General features: G+C 49.2%; 1 protein-coding gene across 1 annotated transcript in view; it reads right to left on the minus strand.

Moving 5' to 3' along the window:
* Nucleotides 1-1612: 1612 nt before the first annotated feature.
* LOC104496432 (polypyrimidine tract-binding protein 1) overlaps nt 1613-18588 on the minus strand; it is a 23001-nt gene continuing 6025 nt past the window's right edge. The window contains exons 2-14 of the mRNA XM_010139546.1: nt 13749-13824; nt 12659-12831; nt 11511-11657; nt 10154-10324; nt 9309-9419; nt 8799-8973; nt 8168-8245; nt 6735-6877; nt 4124-4157; nt 3536-3628; nt 2997-3213; nt 2688-2765; nt 1613-2321 (exon numbers count right to left, since the gene is read on the minus strand). Of these exons, the coding sequence (XP_010137848.1) occupies nt 2189-2321; nt 2688-2765; nt 2997-3213; nt 3536-3628; nt 4124-4157; nt 6735-6877; nt 8168-8245; nt 8799-8973; nt 9309-9419; nt 10154-10324; nt 11511-11657; nt 12659-12831; nt 13749-13773 (1578 nt within the window). The 5' untranslated portion in view covers nt 13774-13824 and the 3' untranslated portion in view covers nt 1613-2188. The remainder of the gene's footprint in view (nt 2322-2687; nt 2766-2996; nt 3214-3535; nt 3629-4123; nt 4158-6734; nt 6878-8167; nt 8246-8798; nt 8974-9308; nt 9420-10153; nt 10325-11510; nt 11658-12658; nt 12832-13748; nt 13825-18588) is intronic.

The following is an 18588-nucleotide window of genomic DNA, read 5'->3' on the forward strand; positions in this document are numbered from 1 at the left end:
GACTGAACTCCAAGCGACAGCAGCTCCCGAGACAGCGGATCCGCCCTCCCGAACACGCGACGCTGGCAAGGGAAGATGGAGCTTCCCAGAGGCAGATGGAGGCCTCGGTGACAGGCTGAGAGGGAACAAACCAGCGTCCCCGCATCGGCCGAACTCTGGCAGCTCAGCTGGGGCTGGCTTCACCCGGCCACCAGCCGCAGCCGAGGTGGAGCGGGGCTCCCTGGCCCAGCCGACCCCCTCAGACCGCACACACCTCCCCAGCAAAACTCACACCCGCTACCGGAGTTAAGACTTCTCCAAACGCTCAGTGCTGGGCAAGTCACGAGCTCCCACACAAAGCCAGGAAATCAGAACTTGCAACACTAAGACAATTAAAAACAAACTTTGGTCCACAATTTGCAGAAAAACCCTGAAAGAAAGTACAAGATTCTTGTTATTTTGCATCCGAACAGGTTGCAGGTTAGAAGGAAACGTAAGGCAACACCGGATCACACCGAAGAGAAGGCAGAACAGCCCGGGAGAGAGTCGTAAGCCAGGAAAAAACCAAAAATAACGGTCGTATCACTGGGAAAAACGATCTGCTCGTTCTACTTTTGATCGATGCCCTTCCTCTAACTTCGGATCTGGGCTTGTCAGTAAAAAAGGGAAAACTTTAGCCTGGGTCCTTCAGCTCACAAGCGACCGGTGCTCATTACCGCAAACCCTTCGCTTTCCACCTGCTTCGCTGAACACGCTCTATCGGTTTCGTCCCACTTCTCGTCCTCAGTCATGACCTCAGCCTGGTAACTAAACTCCTGCCCTACGGTTTCAATCACAAAAGGAAATAAAACAAGCGAGTACAGCATACAAGGGTAATACCACAAAGGAGTAAATTCAGATTACGTTTATACCATCTTACCATTCTATAAAAGGTACTTAAACTATTTCTTTTGCATATAAAGAGATTAGAATATTTGGTCGACTGGAATATTGCTAGGCACAGAGGACAGCAACGGCATCAGGAAGTATAATACAAGAACTCAAACAAAAAGCTCAGCTGCTGAAGACACGCTCTACGAGTGACGGCAGAGCTACCTCGGTAATCTCAATCGGGGGCACAAAGGTGACGCGCAGGGACACCTCTCTACACGCGGGGTACCCAGTAACTCCAAGTCCTACGTTTATATACACACACACGGTTTCGACAGCGGTTTGTCCTCACAAGTGTCCCACAGGCGTCAATTTGTCTCTCGGTCAGTGCTCTGTGAGGGGCAGAGCCCGAGACTCGCCGTGGACAACAGGATGTGATTTGGCCTTGGGAAGGCTTCCCCACCCAGAGCGCTCCGCCTGGCCTGGGTGTTCGGACAAAGGATCACGAAACGGCTCCCGCCCAGCGGTTTGCGGGCAGCGAGAAGACACAAGCAGATGGGAAGCGGCACGACGCGACACCGTGACGCAGCACCGACGGCAGGGAACGACGGCCTGGAGAGTCACAGCCCAGCATTTTCCTTATCCACGCCTCCAGCTTCACTCGTCCTTCCCCACAGCACGCAGGTCCCGGGAGCCGGAGCTCACGCATCGCCCTCCACTCCCTGATCCGCTCCCTGCAGTTCAGATGTTCTCCCCGAAGACGGAAAAGGCTTAAGGCACAGGACAGCAGATGCGCAGCGAAGGGAGGATCAACGCGACCCATCTGCGTGCCAGGCGAGCTGGGAGCTCCTACACACCACGCGCTTCGCAAAGCCCTGACTCAAGGCGCTCAAGTGAGTTTACACAGTGGTTTTTAGGTCTTCCAAGGCATGGATGGGTAAAGGAAATAAAAAAGGCATCCATGTGAAACCTGATAAACTTGTCAGGATCTGCTTTTCAGGGGAGGAGGAGCAGGAAGGGAGGGGAGTTTCCCAGAGCAGGCTCCAAAGTGTAAACTTTAACTTGTGATTTTTATTCGAACAGTCAAGATTGTTACCCATCACCGCAAGGTCAGCAATATGGATTAGATTTAATTTGCTTTTAAAAACCGGTAAACTGATTTCTCTTTAAAAAAATAAAATCTCTGGTCTTTTAAGGTCACTTCAGCTGCATTTTTAAAGTGGCTTTTTTTTTTTCTGGAATGATGGAAGTTGAAACCCTCGTGTTCAGCCTTTTAAGGTCAAGGCTGAACCCAAGAGGTTTTAAGTCAAGTCCATTTTGTCTCACACCTTCTGAAGCTTTAAATGGTGGACTTCGAGAAGGACACACGCAGATGGTGGTTCTCACCCAGGTCATGGTTGTGGAGGTCGATGAGTGATTGAATGGCTTCTTCCACGGAGCCCATCTGGATCAGAGCCATTTTACGGTCCTTCCTGGCAAGACAGAGGTTTAAGTGACATTCAGTGCCTCTGCAGGCAGAGCCTCCCCCGCTCAAAACCAGCAAAAAATCAACTCCCCGGACAGCTGCAATATTCTTCCCTTCAGACAGGGGAGTCTGTCCAATACTACACCCCTCCCAACTGCCCACCGGCCACCTTCGCGTTCTCCATCTCCCACCCACCACAGCTCAACCCAGGGTGGCCCTGGAGCTCTTTACCCCAGAGTCAAACACTACACCAGTGAAGATTCCACCCACCCCTCCCTCTGCCCCAGCTGGAATTCGATCAGAACCAAGTACTTCTGTCCTCCCCACACTGAAAAGCCCAGGGCAAGGACAGGAGGCAAGAGGAAACACTTACTGGAAGAATTTGAATCCTTTTACTATCCCACCATTGCTCGAAAACAACATCTTAAGGTCTTCTTCAGTTACTGAAGGTCTGAAACAAACAGTTTTCCCAGTTAAATGGACACACTGAATTCACCTCTTAAACCCCATTCGCGTCAGAGCCTTTTCTCCATGCTCTTGGCAGGGGAAGGCCACGACAACCCCAGGAAGATGGACAAAGCTTTCCACCCATGAGCAGCAGAAGCTGACCACGTTTTCTTTCCCTGAACCTGGAAATGTTTCTGCCCTCGGCCATACAGGAACCCTCCACACTGACACTTACGGAATATTGGACAGATGAAGAGTGGCAGAAGGAGGAAAGATGTTCTGGAAGTTTTTGGAGCCTGGTTTCTTGAAACGATGTAGAGGAGAGTTTCCGTAGTCCTTGGTGAGCCCATGGTCCTCCTGCTGCTCGCGGGGCAGCTGCACTGTCTGGTGCTTGGACAATGTGATACGGATTGGCTTGCCCAGGAGCTTCTGGCCATTTAGATGGCTCATGGCTGCAACAGTCGGAGACAGCACTCATGACAACCGTACCTCACATACATTGAGGCCAGGATTTCATCCCAGTTCTTCCCTGTCGGGACACCATGTCCCCAGGGGCTGCAGGACAGGCACTGCTGTTTCTCTGCCTTACTTTGCCCTTCATCCCCTTTTCCCTCCAGACCATCTCACACAAATGACCCTCCTCCCTCCAGAGCTGCCCCGAATCCACGCCACAGAGGCACAATCACACTCGAGTTTGGCAGAGGAGACAGTACTGGCATTAAAGCTTTCGCGGCCTGTTAGGACTCCCCATGCTAACACTTGACACTCGCTTACCCAGCTGGGCCTGGTTCCCATCAGTCATCTGCACTAGGGCATTCTCTTTCTTTTTAAACAAGATCTTCACCCTCTGCACATCACCATAGACTCCTTCAAAAAGCGAGCAGAGGAGAACAGTCTCAGGTGGAGGAAAATGCAGCCTCATTCAACTTAACATTAGCTACTCAATCCAACAGCAAAAACGTTCATTCACAACCAGAACTGATCTCATTCCAACCATGGTTACTTATTCTGCTCTAATTAAGGAAAAACTCTTATGTAGCAGAATAATAATGGAACAATACATTAAAGAAAAGACACTGGGTTTCAGCAAAAAGCAAAAAAATCTTACTGCCAGAAGACTGGACAACTGAGCATGCTATCACAATTTAAACCCTTACAAAAGGCATGCAAAGCAATAAACCATGCGTAACTCAACGTAAAATAAAGGCAAACTAAATTAAATAGCAAACTAAATAAACAACGTAAAAATGAAATTACGCATTCAAAAATGGCAAACTGCAAACTGTACATTTTTGAAGTATCAAAAAAGTAATCTCAAATAAATGAAAAACAAGGTAATAAAAAGTGTGAATAATAACATACCGAAAAGAATAAAGAGGCATTGGGGTGTAACTCTCTTTAGAGAACAGCAGAGCAAGGCAGCGGAGGGACAGGGAAGAGGTAAGGAATCGAAGGGGAGAGCGAGGTTGCACAAATCGTCCACAACGAGGAAGGGCAGAGTCCCCGCAGGAAATGGCGAAATTGGTTGATGGATGATGAAGTTTTCAAGATGGTTAATATTGAAGGGCAGGTTGGTTTCCGAAGAGCAGGGTTTTTTTTTTTTTGGAGGGGGAATGTTTTTATTTTTTTTTTTGTTTCAAGCAACAACAGGAAGCAGAAGTACCGTGCAGTCAGTTGGCAAAGAAATTCCGGATCAGGGGAAGAAAAAAAATTCAGGGATGGGGAGAAAAGAAAAAAGTAGCAAAAAACACAGGTCAGTAAATACATAAGGAAATATGTAGTGTTCCATCAGTCAGATTTACAGAATTCTACATACAATAACTCGTTTACAGAAACAGTTAATAGGTTTTACCTAGTGGAACACAATGATAAAGAAAAGGCATTTTTACTTAAGATATACAAAGACGTAAGAGACAGTATCACCACGAGTGACTTCTGCGGGCTTCAGCGGCGAGTTACACTGCAGCCGTGTCCCCGAAAATTCACCTGCAAGTATTTTCTCCAATTAAAGACTCTGAGCAGCAGTGACCTCATGGATCAAGTCAGGCGGCCACCTGCAGTGGCCTCAGACACAACCCATGCTGCAACCCAGGGCTGTACCGCTGCGGGAGGGTCACTGCGGCCCCTGACCGCTGCCTTCAAAGCAAACTGTCCGGAGGAGCAGCTGTACCACTGCTAGAGCCTCACCACACAGCCCTCGGTGCCTCCCCTGGGCCACTCCCCACCGCCTCCGTGGCCTGACCTCCCCGTGTGGCACCAAACTGCTGCGCCAGCCAGGCAGGGAAAGCCCCTCTGCCCCAGAGGCAGCTGCGCTCTGCACAGACCAGGCTGCATTCGGAGGACATGCCAGCGCGGGCTGAGGCCATCGCACTCCTTCCACTCGCCATGGAAAGGAGAAACGGAGCAGTTTTAGTTTCCATAATTCCAGTTCAGAAAAAACCTCACACGTCATCACAGAGCAGTCACTCTGGAGAAATACTGTCTCTTCACCAACTGGTTGTGGCACAAGTAAGTCTCTACAACACTGATTATACAGGCAATGGAAAAAGTTTCAGGTCTGTTAGTTCACAGCTTCAGTACAAGTATCAAAGTCTCTCTCGCCCAAAGATAAGCTGGATGGATAGTAAAGAGCTCAAAAAAATACAAGGCATGAAATAATTGCTTGCTTCTGGTGAGACCAGAGCTGTGCATGCTGCTCAGAGCTGTGAGCCAGTCACAGCAGCACAGCACAGTCCCACCCTGTCGTGCCATCCAGACAACACAGGGTCACCCCAAGGAGCACATGCTTGACATCGGTTAGGAGTAACGATGCCAGCACTTAGTGCAGGGGACCTGTGTGTGAGCAGCAAGTCGCAGGACCACAGCAGAGACAACAGCTCCTGGGATGGCAGGAGTTGCCAAGTGGGAAGAGCAGCTCACCCACAGCAAGGCCGGGCCACTGCCATTATTTCATGCCCTGGAGAAGTGGCAACGACAGCTACAAAGGGTAGTCTGAAATACCGAGCCAATTGGTTCAGCTCATCCAGAGTTAAACATTTGGATCGTTCATCACATCCAGGCTTCCCTTTTGATGCAAAAGAGGTTTTGTGGTTACTCTGACATCACTAAGTTTTAGAGCTTTGCAGAGTATTAACTTGTGTGCACAGTCCCGCCAGTTAAGGTGTTTCTCAGCAGAGACTCATCACACTACTGCACACACCGGAAGATTCTACACTTTCAATCCGACAGAGAGCCAAAAGCTGACTGAAGGAAACTCCAAGATCCCCATATCAAATTCTCTTGTGTTGCTGTCTTCTATTAAAGAAGACTTGTTCAAATATTACTTGATTTTTAAAGAAACCCAAATATTTCAACTCACTAAGTTAAGTGGAATTGAAAATGTAAACTGTGAGTTGTTAAGGGGTTTAGCTAAGGAAAAACTTTGAGGAATCTTGGAAAGGGAAAATGTGCAAGCACATGGCAGAGGAAACACTGCACAGGGACAGGGTGAAGCTGGCAGGGGTCCGGACACTCCACAGACAGAGCAAAGCTCAACGAACTCTCTCTGTGGTTCTGAATTAATGTATTAAAAACTAGGACATGCTACGGAACAGGACGGATGGACATGACTGTTCTGTGACCCAAACGACACTATTCCATGGGAATGGCAGGGAGACTCCAAATAAAGAGGGAGGAGGGGACAGACATTGTCTTTATGGGGCAAGAGCAGGCAGGCAGCACCCTTGGCTTTGAACCAAAGAAGAGCAAGAGTCTCATCTGAGATGGACTCCCCCATTTCCCTTCAGCAACTAGAGTACTGGTCTGCTTTGAGGTTTGGAGCTGGCCGAGCAGGGCAGCTGCTTTTCTAGTTCTGCCGTTTCCTTTAGGATACAGTAGGATTTCACTTTCAATGAGTTTCAGCACAATCTGTGTTCAGAAAGTGAGAGCAGAGGTAACAGGAAGGAGAAAAAGGTAAAGTCAGGACTCCACTAACCTCCGGGTTCAGATTGCTAACCAGCAGAACACAGTTCCCTGCCCCAGTGAGGCCGGGAATGGCAATCCGTCCTGCTGCAGCCGCTGCAGCTGCTGGGATAGCCAAAGGAGCTAGTGCCCCATGAACATTGGGAACTGTCAGGCCTGGAAATTAAAGAATATTAACCAGTAAAGAAATCCACAGCACGTACTCTAGCGTATTTGCTGCACCAGAAGGGAGAGCAGCAGCACACCCTCCGCAACATGCAAGTGATCGTTCAACCACAGCGACCACATATCCTCAGAGCAGCCGGAGCCTCCGGTTCTGGTGCTGCAGGAAATGTTGTAATTTCTAACAGCGTTTGCTCTTGCAGTGCCTGGTGCTCAGAGGGGCCCCCCAGCACCACCTCGCTGACTACAGCGTTGTGCCTGTTTCACAAGCAGCAGAATCAGCACAAAGCCTCGGCTCTGCCGGTGCAGGAAAGGTGTCGCAAACGGTGCATTCGGGAGGGTCTTTCCGACCGGTGCATGCCGGGAACGCTGCGTCTTTAACCATGCACAGGACAAGCAGACACCGCACGCGGCCATTGGCTGCTCTCCTCCTGAGCAGAGAGCTGATCAGGTTTTCTCACTAGCCATTTCTGGGCTGCCCACTACCAGCTGGCACCCCCCAGTCTCAGCGCTCCCGAGGGAAGAGCCTTAGAGCTCAGCAGCCGTTGCTGGTGCCCAGTTACGCGTGCTGCCCCTCCCAGCAGCACTGCCTGTTACCCAGCAGGACAGGATTCAGTACAAACACCAACGTTCAACAGCTCAACCTGCGCTTGTTTGTCAGAAGCAAGGAAATTCCATCAAGGCACAAGAAAGTCAACACTGCTGGGGCTGCTCTGACAATGAAGAAGTTCTTTCGTCTAGCACTGCAGCACCAAAGCCTCGGCCTCTCCTCACAGACCCATGGCTACTTCTGTAGGCCACTGCACTGTCACCTGCAGAATGAGCTGTGAACTCCGCAGCACAGCTGTGACAGTAGGTGCCACCAGGTTCATGGTTAAAACCCACATTTACTCCAAATGTTTAGAAGAAATGGACAGTTTCCTTGCTTCTGACCCCATTTACAGCTGTCCAAGTGAATTCCCAACCTCTGCAGTCACACGAGGAAATTCAAAATACAAGAAATTTTATTTCCTCCCCATCTCCCTTAGTTTTTTTACTGTCCCTCCCATTCTGCTACTCATTTCCTCTCCTCACTGCGTACTGCCCAGCCAGAGGTGCTACAGCAGCACACACACTCCTGACTGAGGTTCCGCACTGAAACTTCATCCCCTTTGGTGCCCAGGTGTCAGCATTTGGAACTGACATGACTAACCCCAAAAGAAGTATTGCTACTTAGCTTCAAAACATCAAGATGCTTCAACGACAGAAAACCTATATAAAAATTCAACTTACGAAATACAGTACCTGCAGCCTGAGGAATTGCAAAGGTAGGAGGAAAGCCAGCTCCTGCATATGGAGAAGGAGAGATTATTCCTGGGGCACCTGGGAAAGATACGCACATTACACAAAGACACCCAACAGCAAGAAAACTCTAGACTTAGCTGGAACATCTCCATCTGTCTTTCGACATAAGCACTTAAGTGTTCCAGGATTTAGCTTTCAGCTAACAGTAATCCAGAAGTGCCTCTACCCTGACACTGAACCTCAGGAAGCCACAGACATGATTCCTCTGCTCTTGGGACACTGTGCACCAGTAGCTTCCGTCACCATTTCACCACCAGATCGCTTTCATGGTACAGGATACACCACCCCAAAGTACAGCGAGTCCACCACAGGCAGAACAGCAGATGGCACTCGAAGCACAAGCAGCCTCCAGCAGTCCCCACCCAAAGGGGAGCTGCCAGGGCAGCAGTGAGCACCCACATCCCAGTGTCCCTAGCAGGGCTTCCCGCTGGTCTGCCTCAGCAGCTCCCCAGTTCTCCTCTTTAGTCAGGCTGTATTTCAAAGCTTTGTATGGACATACCTCGGGATTATGACCCCCCCCTCCCCCCTCCCCAGCTGACATTTGTCCTGCTCGTGCTTCCTGAATTCTCACCAAAAGCAGCTGCCATGGTCTGGTCGAGAGGGGGCTGGTTATCCCCAGAGGGCAGGTCAGGTCGGGTGTAATCCCTGCTCTTATCGTTATTGTATTTTACATTGAGACTTGTCAGCTTTGAGAAGTCTATGCGCAGCGTGCAGCAGCCGTTGTAGATGTTCTGTCCGTCTAGAGACTGCAAGGAAACAAAGCATCCTCACCCAAGGTGCATTCACGGTAAGATCACAGCAACAGCTCGCAGAGGAGAGAAGGCGTGATGTGGTCCCAGCACTCCCGCTGCATTCACAGAGGAATCCCGCTTTGCGCAGAGCTTTATGTCACCCGCTCAGCGTTCAGCCCAGCCAGCCGTGCTGCTCCCTCCCACCCACATGTGCTCCCCTGTTAGAGTGATCACCCTGACAAGGGCACCCAGCACCCCAGAATGCTGCTTTCCAGCATTGATCCTGGACTGACCGAAGCAGCCCTGGAGGGAAACACAGCCCAGGTGCTAGCACTGCAAGCACTACTCACCAGCTTGGCATGCTGAGCGCTCACTGGGTCAGCATGCTGCAACAGGGCCTGAAACTGGTTGTTCTTCGTGAACGTGATTATTTTCAAGACTGTACCAAACTTGGAAAAAATCTGCAAGATAATATTTGCACATCTGATCTCATTTCCAGTAAGCTGATGTCATATTGATCTCTACTACTAGAAGCAGAAACCACGGAAGTTATCCTTTCACCTCGTTACCTTTCCAACTTCAATAGTGCAGGTTTTAAACCACACCGTAGGCATTGTTTAACCTGCATCATGGCACCAGACCAGACAAACACCAGGCTGACTGAATTGCACCCCGCTAAAGTTTCTGTCTGACCAGGAATTCCTACACAGGAAGACTCACACACACCGGAACTTCTCCAAGCATTCCAGGTTCTTAGATGCGTTTTCAACATCAAGAGTAAGTTCAGCAACCACAGCCAGACCTTTCCAAACAAGCTGCTGCCCAAGTGACCCCAGGACACTGCAGCTGTTTGCCCCCCTACCAGGACATGCAGCAGGTGCTTCTGCTAAACCCCAAAGAGAATTGGAAAAGCTGTCTTGAAAAGGTAAATATTTGTCCCCTGGGCTGAATCGGATTGTAATTCAATGAAAGTGGACCAGCAATCAAATCTCTGGAAATTAAGGCCTGGCCACACTGGGACCAAAGCCAGAAGAATCCTGTGTAAGCATCCGAGTCTCCAGAAAGTAGACATTTAACAGCTACATTCAGAACTTGGATTATTCAGACAAGAACAAATGCTGTTAAAACAGACACTGCACATACAAACATGTTGCTGCCCCCTCCTCCAGGATCATCTTCAAGTGACACGTTTTACCTGGTGCAGAACATCCAGAGTGACAGGGTAGAAGAGATTCTCCACAATGATCCTCAGAACAGGGCTTTGGCCAGCCACTGCCATTCCTGCATCCACAGCTGCCACTGGGGCTGACAGCTGTAGGCTTCCAGACTGAACAGAGTTCACTGCTTGCAGAGCTGCCATTGCACGCTGCAGGACCAAACATCCTGTTAGACCAAGGCTTCTACTTGCAAAAACACACTGTCAGCTTTTCCTGGACCTCCTATCCACAGAGTCCCAGCAGAACTCAGCAGTTTGCAGAGGAGAAAGCAGGTGGCTGTTCGCAAGGCCGGGGACGCAATGACTTTAGCACCTTCTGAACATGGACCACACAGACCAGCCCCATCAGTAGCAGCAATGCGAAAATACAAACTAAACAGAAGATGAACTACTTATGCTACTGCCAGAACCTTACTCAGCATCTACTGATGCAGCAAAATCATTCCACTGTTTAGAAAACAGGGAAACTGGGGCAAGACACCATCTCCAGAACACTACAGAGGCTGGCGAGATGGACAGGTCAATGGACAGGGGATCCAGGAGTGACCAGTGACCCGGCGCTGTCCTGCAGGTCCCCTTGGGCACAGAGCACTGTGAAGTGCTCGCTGCTGCACGTCAGACACTGCCTTTGTCAGACACACCACCAGCAGCACTGCCTCTGGGCAGCACCAGATGCTCTGACCCTGATGAAAGTCAGCCTGAAAAGTGAGAGGAGGCAAACTGGATGTGCTGGGCAGCCACCCCGATAAAGAGGCACAAGTAACTTGAACTTCTTTCCAGTGTTCCTGTCCTGAAAGACTGCCAGGAGCAGCTGAGCTGAAAAAGGGACCTTTTTACCCTGTGCAGAATGTATCTCACACAGAAACTCTACACTGCCCAGACAAGCCTTAAGTGCTGCCACATTGGTGCTGCAGTCTCAAAGCCAGCCCTTACCAGCAGCAGAGTGGACTCCACTGCAGGCACAAGCTTTGCCCCATCACAGCTTCATTTTATGTAAATCTTTCAAGTATTAAGACCAAATGTCCCAAAGCACCAGACGTTAATCAAGTCTTTTGATCGGTACCCAGATTCTAACTGAAGAGTGCTGAAGCACCACTGCTCGTCAGCCCCTGCCCAGTGGCATTTCCCTCCCCGGGCACTGGGGCAGTTTCAGCAGCCATTTCACAGCCTGCACAGACTCTAGATCAGAGCTCTTGTAGCAGACCCTACTCCAGGAGCCAGCGTGCTCTGTTTAGCGCTTTGACAATTAAAACACAACCCAAATCCCCAGACCTACACCGGCAGCAGAGAACTGTCTGTCCCTCCCACCAGTACAACGCAAGGAGCAAGAACCAACCACTTGATTTGGGGAGTTGTCCGTCTTGAGCTCCTTGTGGTTGGAGAACTGGATGTAGATGGGCTGGCTGCGAAGGATCGGAGTGACTGTGGTGTAGTAGTTCACCATGGTGTTGGCCACCTCCTCCGTGTTCATCTCGATGAAAGCCTGTGCAAAGTCAACCCAGCACCGCCACAAGATCAGAGCAGCTCAGCTACCAGACAGCAGCAACACTCCATCTCTGCAGCTGGTAACTTTGGGAACTTCCCGCTGAATTGTAGCTGCATTTTATTTTCACAGCTGCATTTACATGCACATTTTTGAACACAAAATGGTTTAAGAACTGCCTGCGCATAGAACAAACAAGGACCTTCACTGTCTTGTTTCAACATCCCGTTTCAGCCTCATCCTACAATCTCCGTGCTACAAGCATTAGGAAACTGTCAACAGCAGAAGTGTCTGACAGAACACAAAAAGACAGCAATAGTCCAGCTGCTGAGCACTTCCATATTAAGCAAATTCCCACGGCTCTCCACAGAGCAGCGAGCCTTTACGGTCTGCTCGACTTCAAAACAGAAACACCGGGGACTGCAGCAAGTCACTGCCTTCAGCACTTCCCTGCACCACCACCACGCAGTGGACCAGAGGCACGTTTTCATAATTAACACTGAAGACGCAGCATTCTCAGCAGTGATTAGAGCTGGGATTTTTATTCCTTAATTTGTAAGACAATTTTAGTTACCAAATTAGTGCACACCTTCTGCATCAGCCCAGAGCGCTGTAGCTGCGCCCAGCTGGTTTGCTGTACCTGGGAAGGTGTCCTAACCGTGCCAAGTTACATGGTGGTTACTCAACTGTCAGGCCAGCTTGAGTGAAAGAGGCCAACTCATGGCACTGCTGTCCAAGTAATTTACCTGGTCTGTAATTTAAAAACCAGCCATAATGCTCATTATAAGCGACAACCTGTAATTATGGACTTAACTACTTGTACAGCCTGAAAATAGTATTTTCTACAGCTCATAGGATAATGATGGAAAAGTAAAATAATAGTACACAAGTTATTGACTCCTAATACAGAGCAGTTGTTCAAATAGTTTGGACCTGGTTTACAGATGACAAACTCATCAAGCTCTTGACACATTCCCTGCTGTCAATTACAGAGACAGTACCTGGTTTTTTCCTTTCAACATGAGGAGGTTGGTGACCTTGCCGAAAGGTAAGCCCAGAGAAATGACCTCTGCCTCCGTGACATCACTGGGGAGCTTACGGACGTGGATCACTCGGGACGGGACCCCAGCAATTCTACCATCACCTTTGAATTTCTTGCTGTCATTTCCACCAGCTGTGAAAAGCAAAGAGTTTCTGCTTATGAGCACGGGCTGGAAAGAACAGGCACGCACTCATCCCTTCTGACATTCAGCCCGTGCTCCCCATCCAGCTACTGCTCTAGGACAGAAGTTCCACAGTCGAGCTTAGCTGGAGTCTGAGGAGACACAGTTTTACTGTTTTTTCAAATGACACGATGTGAGTGATGAAGCTGAATGCCACTGCAATGGAATCAACTCCCCCTGGGCCATTTCACAGCTGGTTTAACAGCACACACCCACCCTTCCACTTTGTGTAGGTCCGAGATACTAATTCTGATCTCTGCTTTATTCCTTCTTGCTTCAGCTCACTTCATCGTTGCGCTCTTGGCAATGATGCCGTTTGATGGGCATCTTAAAGCGAGCAACGTTAAACCAAATACGAACCAAGATAAAATTTTAGACTGTACATGTGGCAAAGACGTGAGCTGACACAGGGAGGCCACCAGCAGAACATGAAGGAACTTGAAGGACAACAGGAAGAGAATTGAAGGCACTGACAAGTGCTGAGGGCAGAATTCTGGACCAAGCACCCAGGGACATGGTCCTGTGTGGGATGACTAACCCCTGGACGGTGTGAGACTCCCAAAGAGCAGCAAACAGCACTCAGACAAAACAACCCAACATGAAATTCAGCTGTGCTCAAAATGCAACAGTTGAGAGCAAAATCTGCATGTTCTAGTTCTGTAAAACCCTTTTACCAACTGTCCTGCCACAGTCCTCTTCACCTCAAACTTTTCAAGGTACAGGGCAGATATTTATTCAGCACTGTCACTCATAAGGTCCAATAAAGCACTAAAAATGAGATCTTAAAATTAAGGGTAAGTGGGAAACCCAGATCTCCTCGCAGTATTTGCAGCACTCACAAACTGCGGCTGGGTAAAGGCAACATTACCTGCAGAAGAAGAGTTGTTGTTCATGATAAAGGGTCCGTTACTAACACAAGTAGTGAAAAGCTCGTCAGGTCCCCGCTGGAAAAGAAAAGACAAAAGGTAAACCAAGAGCATTTCCGCTGAATTCTTTTCAGGAGCCCCTAGAGCAGAACAACTGAGATTAAGCTGTACAGAGGATGAACCCGAGTGTAAGTGAAAACACACTGGCAGTGGGCAGCGAACCTCACCTCCATCGATTAAGTACAAGCAAGATCCAATTTAGTAACTGAGCATCATCATCTGGGGTCTGTCCCTGCGTGGCACTGCGGGACCTGAGCATGGCTGAGTTGTCTGAAGCAGCTCTGTGCATCAATACTCAGGTTCTCCTGCTGTATCTAACAAAACAGAGCCCCAACTCCTCACATCAGACAAGACTTCCCTTCTTTCTGGTTAAGCTAAAACATTCTGCAATTGATCAGGAACAGCCTCCGGCACTGCTCAAGGGGACTGAGGTAGGTTTACTGCAGGTTACTGGGAGCAAGGAAGACTTCAGCAAAAAGACCAGATATCTGAAGCTGGCCAAAACCATTCGTGTGCACCCTGACAATTTGGAACCAAAGGTGTGCACTTCCCAGTTACAAGCAGAAGCTGCAACTCTTGGAAACTGAGACCCGAAAGAAACAGACTTCCTCCTCCAATCCCGCCCTCCACCCCCACCAAAAAAGGGCAGATCAGGAAAGTGAAGCTACCAGCAAAATGCCGCTTTTCAAATTTTACAGCAGAAAGATGTGCACATGGAACAATTCCAGTTCCAGGACAAATGGTCTGATGACTGGTTTGTCGTCTTCGAGCCCCAATCCTAGAGCAGCAGCCACAGGGACAACAGCACCACAAAGTCCCCAATGTCAAGCATTCTGAGGCCAAAACCTGAGCAGCCTCTGTAATCCCAGCCTCTGTAATCCCAGCCTTTGCTGCCTTTTGCTCTTCTACATTAAAGCCAAACCTGCTACTTCCATAACAAAAAGCTGTGGCAGCCCAGCACACCCCAACACCTTCATCTTTGATTTTTCTCACTGCAGCTCTGTGCCTTTCAACTCCATGAAGGAAGAAAACATTTGACAAAAATTCTAAACCCAACTGGCCTGACCAGGATTGGCCTCCTTGAACAAACTGGTCTGGTGGAATTTCAGAAACGCATTTATTCCAGGCTTTTTGGCAGCTGCAGGTATTAAATCTTGCAGCACAAAGTTACTGAACTGCAGGAGCCTGGCACTTCTCCATCCCTCCAAATGAAGCTGGACTGGTCACTGTACTGATGTCTGTGGTTCGAGTCCTTACAGCAGTTCCTGAAGTCACCCAGAGACCCTCAAGTGACCAAGACTAGTCCGACCCCAGTAGGACATACGAAAACCACAGAAGACTATTAGCACAATCTACACTTAGATAACACAGCTTAACACCAGCATGGCTTCATTTCACTAAGTTATACAGAAGACCTCAAATCCCACTGTAAACTGTGAGCAAACACAGAAATAAATCCCACACAAAAAGCACTCTCGTCACTTTCTACACTGCTCTTACACACAGGAGCCAGCTAAAAGGCTTTCATCCACAGAAAAAAGACCAGAGCTCATCCCTGCCTGGCCACCTCCCACCATCTCGATGACCTGCTCCATTCTGGCCACCCAATAGTCCCCTCCCGCTGTGCCCCACATTAGGGGGCACCTGCAGAAACCGCATCTGCGCCACAGCCCAGGCTCTGCTGCCTGCCCAGCTCACGGGCTGTGGAAGGACGTCACGGAGAGCCCCAGAACACAAGTTACAGGCAGTTTAGGTTTTTCTTTCCCCCTCCAACCTTGCATGTCTTGTCTGACTACTCACTGCCAGCTCTTCAAAGACAGGCTCAAGGACTTTGATGTCCTGAACAGGAGAAATTAGGACAGGTTCCCAAACTGCAGTTACAAGCTGCTGCTGGTCACCTGCAAGCGCTGCCCAGGTCCCACAAAGGCTCTGGGAAGCCAGCAAGGTTTCCTCCTCCTTCTGACATGGGGAGGTCATTAGCAAGAGGCCTTTTAACAGTTCTAATTAGTGCTTGGATTCCTGAGTACAAGGAGAGGGAAGCTCGTCTGGGAGGCTGTTGGACTGTCATCCCATCCTTTTGATGACTCAAATGAATGCATCGTTCCAAGGCTAAAACCCCACCAATGTACTGTGAAATGCTGCTGCAAACACCACAGGTACAGCTTTTCCAGCAGCTATCGACGAGAACCACCCCCCAGCCAGCAAGAGCCCTACCGAGGCAGATAGGTGAGCACTGGCCTCAGGAGATCCCTTGCAGACCCTGAGGGGCCTCAACATTTGAGATACTGTTCTTAAATCAGAACCCTGACATTTCTGATCATAGAAAACCCCAGTGCTCCCAGTATGAATCAATGCGTCTGTGTGAGCACGCTCGGGCAGCCCTTGTAATCCATCACGGAAACACCAGAACAAGCCACAACCTTGGCTTTCGTGGAGGCAACACCAGGAAGCTATAAACTGGAAAAACAAACATTTATACTATTATGGAAAGAATTTAAATTCCCTGAATCTTACTTTCCTAATGGCTTGTTTAAAATAAACATTTTCTGGCATATTTGAGAATTTCTTGCAGGGCACTTTGACAAGGAACACTCACTGCTGCTCTCCACATGTCGATGTTTCTTTAATGAAAGAGCAATTCCAAATCCACTCCCTTCTTATCTTGGAGACAGTCTAGCTGCCCGCTGCGCCCAGAGCCAGGAGGCAGAGGGGGACAATTGTTCGACATCAAAAGCAGCAGCAGTCAATTTGTAAGCTTCCCAGCTGGAAGTACATGCAAACGAGGAGGGAGGACTGCAGCCGTTGGGAAACTGCAATTATTCCAAGGTCTTTTCTCTGCACAGGGGAGTTTGCTGATGGTCCACACAGTACTGTGCAGTTACCCCACACAGATCCCCGTAGAAGAACGGCTTTAAAGCGTACCCCTCCCACCCCATGGAGCTACACGGGTGACTCGGGTGCAGACAGTGCTCGCATGCTTCCCAGTGGGAGGGAGCTGCATCGGCCACAGCTCCTCAGCAGCGCTTGCTCTTCCTCCTGTCACTGCTGAGCTGATCACCACACGACGCCTATGCTGACAGCAGCTTTCTGGAAGGACCCAACTTGGGACAAACCAGAAACAAGCACCCTGCTGATGTGCCCTCGTGTGGGGAACTTTGGCAGGAGCCTGTAGCCGTTGTCTGTCCATACCTGTGCAGTGACTGCCCTATTCTCTTCCCAGACTCTAATGTCTTTTCTTTGTGTACACCTTTGGAGCTACAAGGAAGCTTTAAAACTGCGTATAAATTCAAATGCTTCACAGCAAGTACCCCAATTCAGCAGAGCCAGAGGAACCACCGCAAGCCTGGTTGTTTTAAAAGGTCTAGAAGACTCTCACCACCCACTTGCCCACTGGATATTCAGAGTTACATTGGCAAAGCCAGTTTAGAAGCCATCGATTGTGAGGTAATATATTAAGTTCAAAACTACACAAACCCAAATGGTTGAGTGGATGTTCGGCTGCTTGCCAGTGCCTAACCACACCTCGACTTCACTACTTTTTTTTATTCTCTGGCCAGCATGGGGAGTTTCTGCTGAGCAGCACTTCCTTCTAGAGCCAGTTCTTCAGACCTGAAGTTCACATCCCTCTCAGAGACATTAGTTTCTGCTGACATTTCTGTTCAGCCAACTCTTTTGCAGCTGGTATTTTTATGATGGGATTAACAGAAACCACAGTGTGCTAGCAGTAACCCTGCTCTACATGAAACTCTTCACTTGGGCTAACAAATCTCCTCTTCCTGTTTACAGGAAACAAAAGCCCCTTCTGAAGCAGCACCAGAACCCACCTAGGCCAGGGTGAGGCTGTTCTGCCACCAGTCACCAGCAGGTGAAACACAGCCTGGGAGCGTTTCTATGGCAGCAGCCTCCTTTGTCTGCCCACTGCTGGCAGCTCAAGCTGCATTAATTTAATACAACGCCCGTGCTCCACGCAGCCTTGCTATCATTTTAGTTAAAAAGCAACTGCTAATCCCTATGAGAAGCAGGAACTGTCTCACTGCCCCTAGATTCTACCTGCACAGTAACACAGTTTGCTGTGAAGCCAAAGACTGGCTCAGCTCTACCAGCACGCCGAGAATTACTGGGGAAATTCTCAGCTGCCCCATAAAATCCTTTATCTACTTAAGATCCAGTCACTTATTTTAAAGGATTACAACAACTCAGCTGCATTCTGCCTGTGCAAAAGGCTACAAACACAAACTAAATGATGATGAAAATATTCATGTCAAGACAGAGGTGATACTAATCAACCTTCAGAAAGCAACAAGTTCCAGGCAGGATGCAAGACTAAAGCAATGGCAAAAAGACAGCAGAGGACAAGTACTACAAGGGCCAGCAAGCTGCGGGCCAGCCCCGCCTAAGGTCTACAACACCCTCCTTTCTTTCCCTGGCTCACTGGGGAAATTCTACGGAGCAGCAGCATTCCCTGCCTCCGGACACAGAGCCCTTCACACTGCTCTAGCCACGTTTAAACAGACTAAGGAGAGCAGGACCCCTCCTCCTCGTGAGGGAGGAGACTGGTTCAGAAGGTGCACAGGCCACCAGCCCACATGCACCCGACAAAAAGCAAAGCAGGTAATACATCTGCACCTGGAAAATGTCCCCCAAAAATAAATGGAGACAAATCTGCACTTGCTCTGCTCTCAAGTTCAGGTAAAACCCCTCCTGTAACTCTGCCTGACCAGAGCACAAAGCGTTGTTCTGCTCTTTCACTCCCCCCACGTTCATAAGATAATTTGGGACCTA

The sequence above is a fragment of the Buceros rhinoceros genome, unplaced genomic scaffold (assembly GCF_000710305.1).
Source record: "Buceros rhinoceros silvestris isolate BGI_N320 unplaced genomic scaffold, ASM71030v1 scaffold41267, whole genome shotgun sequence".
Lineage (NCBI taxonomy): Eukaryota > Metazoa > Chordata > Aves > Bucerotiformes > Bucerotidae > Buceros > Buceros rhinoceros.